The sequence below is a fragment of the Apium graveolens genome, chromosome 2, assembly GCF_009905375.1.
Source record: "Apium graveolens cultivar Ventura chromosome 2, ASM990537v1, whole genome shotgun sequence".
NCBI lineage: Eukaryota > Viridiplantae > Streptophyta > Magnoliopsida > Apiales > Apiaceae > Apium > Apium graveolens.
Genome location: NC_133648.1, coordinates 194,241,678 through 194,246,324, shown reverse-complemented (window position 1 = coordinate 194,246,324; position 4,647 = coordinate 194,241,678). Strand labels below are relative to the sequence as shown.

The window sequence follows — 4,647 nt, the reverse complement described above, 5'->3', positions numbered from 1 at the left end:
AAGAACTACTGTTCTTCGTACTGGATATAGCAGATGGTTTGAGATTGATATGAACCCTAATTTTGTATAAAAAGGGGATGATATACTGGTTATATAATATTTGGGCCGGGTATAAGGTTTAGATAAGGTCCATGTGCCAGACTGGACACAAATCAGCCATATCAGATTGCCAAGTCATTTTTCCATCCAAGAATTAACGTCAACGAGTGACCTACTTAAAATTTTTAAAAAGATTTGCGTTAGACTGATTTTTTTTTTAAGTTGGATAACTCTGAAAGATCATTTAACCCCTTTATTTATTAACGAGTCAAATGACGGACGATTGATAAGAAACATGAGCCGATTGTAGTTAAAGCATAAAATTATGGTGGAAGAAATGTAAAAGACGTGTACATTTATCAAACATCATCGTATCTCCTCCTCCTCCTCCTCCATGTTACTCTACACATCAAAACCCTCCATTTTCTCACATACTTGTTCGCAATTTCCCGCTTCAAAACCCACAAATTCAACCAAGTTACACCCATTTTCTCGAAAACCCCATTTCAAATCTTTTAATTTTATCCCGACATTTTCAACTACAGATGATTCTGTTACTTGTATTCAAGAAAATGATGAACCCGACCCGGATGAGTGTGACGGGGTTGAAATAGAGATAGAGAATATTGGGAAGAACAAAAGGAGAATTCGATCAAAGATACAAGTGGATGCTACTCTGCAACATGTTTGGGATGTTTTGACTGATTATGAGAAACTCTCTGATTTTATACCAAGTCTCGCTGTTAACCAGCTTCTCCAAAAACGTCACAAATTTGCTCGCCTTTTTCAGGTCCATCCCCTTCATTTATTTACTACTGTGTGTTTGTGGAATTTTGCTATGATGGATTGTGGAATGTTAAATTCTTTATTTAACAGGGGATCACAATTTCGGGTTTATTTTGAGTTGTTTCAGAATCTGCTAACCTCTGATTGTAGTATTTTTTAAAGGATTGGATTTTTTCGAACGGTGTTTTAGGATCAAGTTGATTAATTTATTATAGTGTTTTGGTGGATAATTTCGGTTTTGTAATTTGTTGTGATCTTTAAAGTTATATTACTAGTACTAATTAGCACATTGGTGGTGTACTGATTACTGTATACTATCTGTTGTATGTAAACATATTTTGTAATCAAGTGTTGGGTCGAGGTCTGCACTTTGCTATATGAACACACTCATGGCCCCATTTTGTTATCCTGAACCCTCGATATCCTGGTTCAATACTGCTAGAGCGAGACTTCTTTGGTTTATATATTTTGCTGCTTATATCTTTACTACATAATTATATATTTTGTTGCTTATATCTTTACTGCATTATTAGATCAGAAATGAATTTTCAAGTTGAGCGGGTACTTGAGTTTTTATTTTTAATAGCTAAACATTTACTTTTGCGATCATGGCATGGTTCTATTTTTGGACTTCGAAGTACTTGACTATTGAATATTTTTGGGAATTTACCACATGTATACTTTTCATTCCTTTAATCTTTTTACTGCCCCTAATTTTTTTCTGAAAAACATGGTGGTTGCAGGTTGTTTTTTTTGGTTGCAGTGAATTGGTATTTTGAAAAGAAAAAAGTGTTAATAAAATAATTTGCTTAATTTTTTTTTAATTGTTCTTATCGAAAATAGTACTTTTGAAATAAGCCCGTATTTATCTGTGTCCTTGTACTCTTGACAGTAACACGCATTGGCGGAATATAATGGCTGTACATGAGTTTAGATAAGACTAGTAAATATTATTTGCAATGAAGGGCTCTCTTAAGGTTATCTTATATTATTGGTCATTCCACAACAACATTAGCACAGGTTAAGGAATTTTGATTTTGTTACTTCTTTGTCGTGTTAAGGTTTAAGATCGAATTGTCAAATTATTATATGTGAGAGCAACTTGTTTTTTGATTTCCTTTTAACAGATAGGAGAGCAGAATCTGGCCTTCGGAATTAAATTTAATGCCAAAGGAGTTGTGGACTGCTTTGAGAATGACTTAGAGAGCTTTCCTTTAGGACAAAGAAGGGATATTGAATTTAATATGATCGAAGGTGACTTTAAGCTATTTCAAGGAAAATGGTCTATAGAGCAGGTTAGATAGTATTCCTACTATTGTTCTGCAGTTTTAGGACACATCTCTGTGCAATTAATATATCCATCTCTATGCTTGTGCTATTAAGTTGGACCTGTTTATTTTGATGTTGCCAACAAAGACCATGCTAGTCATAGTCGACTAGTCGGAGCTCATCAATAGATACAATATGCAATTAAAGTTGTTATTATGGATGTGAAAGTACGACATCAGTTCCATTGTTAACTAAGCAAGGCTCCTATTTGCATTCATACTTGATCTAAACATGTATAGCTGCCATGGCTAGATCCTTTTTGCAAGGTAGTTTCTCTCGCTTCCCCATGACAAAATGAATTTTGCGGATGTCATAATTAGTCAAATCTATATATACACGTATAAACTGTAGTTCAACATTTGAGAGAGAACAAATGAAGCAATAAAAGTAAGTGTAGCCACAACTCATAATTTAAATTTAAGTATATCTGCAGTTTGTAATATGCTTTTTGTGATCCATTAACAAGAGAGCTGATATGTTTCAAAAATCTTTGCTGGCTTAGAATACCATAACATGTGAACAAAGTAATTCCTCGCCCAATGAAGAATTCCAGACAACCCTTTCATATGTTGTTGATGTGGAGCCAAAACTGTGGTTACCTGTTCGACTTGTCGAAGGCAGACTCTGCAGAGAGATAAGTATCAACCTTTCGTCCATTGGAAAAGAAGCAGAAAGAGCATATGCCAATACTCTTTCCACACTGTAATTGGTCGCCATGTTTTCACTAATACCTGTAAGTATTAACTGTCTGATATACTATCTTGATTAATATATTATTTAAAATTTACTTATTTCATAAATGGTCATATTTGTTTTCAGATACTATTTGTATCGGCAATAATCCTTCACTTGTGAGTTTTTGAAATATGGTGGAAATTTTGTAAACTTGTTATGTTCACCTCCAAGTGGTAACCTAGAGTCAACTTGTGCCATCAAAAGCATACCTCATAACCATTCTCAAGTACATCCATATGCTTAATAAGTGTGGAACTACTTAGTAGTACACTTGGTGATTGCGGCTAGATCTGTTGCCTTTTCCCTATTTAGGCAAATGTAGGTAAACTTGGACGGGCTTGGATTTATACATATTTGACTTTAAGATGAACAAAATAGCCACGATGCATTATTTCTAAAATCTGAGCCACTAGAAACAGCAAGATATCTTTATATACTTATAGAGGAGTTGAATATATGGAGAAATAAATATTTTTCTTGTGCAGATATGGTATATAGTAAGATTCAAAAAGTCTTTTTCATTCTGATGGAGAAGCCAGTTTGTTTTGCTTATAAAATTTGCATGCACATTGTTGGATGCTTTGAATTGCTGGTTTGCCCTCTACTTAGAAAGAGGTTTCCTTTAAAATAATACAGTTACACGTTATAAAAGCTAGAATGGTAGGAGTATTATATTGGAAGCAGCGGCTTTTACCCCGGATTGTTGCAATGCCCTTTATTTTAAAAAATGAGGGGATTAATTTTGCTCTCCAATGACAAAATTAGTAGAGAGTTGTGGTGTGTTTTTGTGAGTTTGCAGGTCCTTCTGCGGGTGGGTGCCAACCTTGCTCGTTCGTGTTAATGTTTTTCAGGCTGTTTCCGCCTGAAATGGATTAGACAGCCGGAGTTTGTTAGTCACAAGTATGTTTTCACCTAAAACGCAATGCCGGCAGAAGTGAAGTCAGATACTTCTTGAAACGCAATTTAAGACTAAAGAGTGTTGTAGCATTTCATTCATATCTGACCATATAAACAACCATGTGATTTTACGTATAGTTCTGAACTACAAATACATTATACATCTGCCTAGGTGTACAAATCATATCAACCACAAGTTGCAAAGTTTGAAAGTTAGTCAACATTCATTTTACAGGTTAACATGGTCGTTGAACTGGGTATTGAACATAAAGAATAGCAAGCAAAAAGCATAGGAAATAGAAATACTAATATTTTATTATTTTACATTATATAACCCTTTTTCTTTTTTGGTGTCAAAAAGAAATAAACGGAGTCGAAATGTATTTGTTCTCGAGAATTTCTTTAGATCAGGTAAACTTAAAGGATTAAAATTAATTACTCTGTTTTATTTTCTTCTATTACCGTGAAATTAAGTATTCAAATTTCAAATAATTTTTATGCCCTTCTTACGAGACGTTAGTTCTAAACTTGTTTTGGGGAAGATGAATTAGTTGACGGATGGGAATATGAGAAAAGAACGAGTAAAATGATAGTAGTAATTTTCGAGGGCAAATCAGGCTCTGTGCCTAACAATTTAACAAATCTATGCTTTTTATTAATAAGGAAAATATTTTTTAGATAGACGACAACCGTCAAATTAATTTGATATTTACATTAACGAACCACTATGTATGTCTGGTTCAATTATCCATAATTAAAAAAATTATTGATACTCGCTTCGTCCTAATTTATTTGTCTTATTTGATTTATGATGGTCAAATTGACTCAATTTTGACCGTAAATAAAAAATTTATTCGATTA

At 33.6% G+C, this 4,647-nt stretch overlaps 1 protein-coding gene across 3 annotated transcripts; it reads left to right on the top strand.

Annotated features, from left to right (window-relative positions):
- Window positions 1-316: 316 nt before the first annotated feature.
- Window positions 317-3,947, top strand: LOC141708034 (uncharacterized). Of its 3 annotated transcripts, none has more exons than XM_074511503.1 (4): window positions 317-829; window positions 1,953-2,120; window positions 2,657-2,887; window positions 3,741-3,947. In XM_074511503.1, the coding sequence occupies exons 1-3, from the start codon at window positions 434-436 to the stop codon at window positions 2,858-2,860; spliced, it is 768 nt and encodes a 255-aa protein (XP_074367604.1). In that variant the 5' UTR covers window positions 317-433; the 3' UTR covers window positions 2,861-2,887; window positions 3,741-3,947. The 3 variants fall into 3 exon arrangements, with proteins under 3 accessions (XP_074367604.1, XP_074367603.1, XP_074367602.1); XM_074511502.1 differs by having other exon boundaries at window positions 3,689-3,947; XM_074511501.1 differs by having other exon boundaries at window positions 2,974-3,947.
- Window positions 3,948-4,647: the final 700 nt, after the last annotated feature.

Coding starts and splice junctions, on each gene's coding strand:
- LOC141708034 (XM_074511503.1), top strand. CDS start 434: ATGTTACTCTACACATCAAAACCCTCCATTTTCTCACATACTTGTTCG. Junction 830..1,952: donor AATTTGCTCGCCTTTTTCAG/GTCCATCCCCTT, acceptor TCCTTTTAACAG/ATAGGAGAGCAGAATCTGGC. Junction 2,121..2,656: donor GAAAATGGTCTATAGAGCAG/GTTAGATAGTAT, acceptor TTGCTGGCTTAG/AATACCATAACATGTGAACA.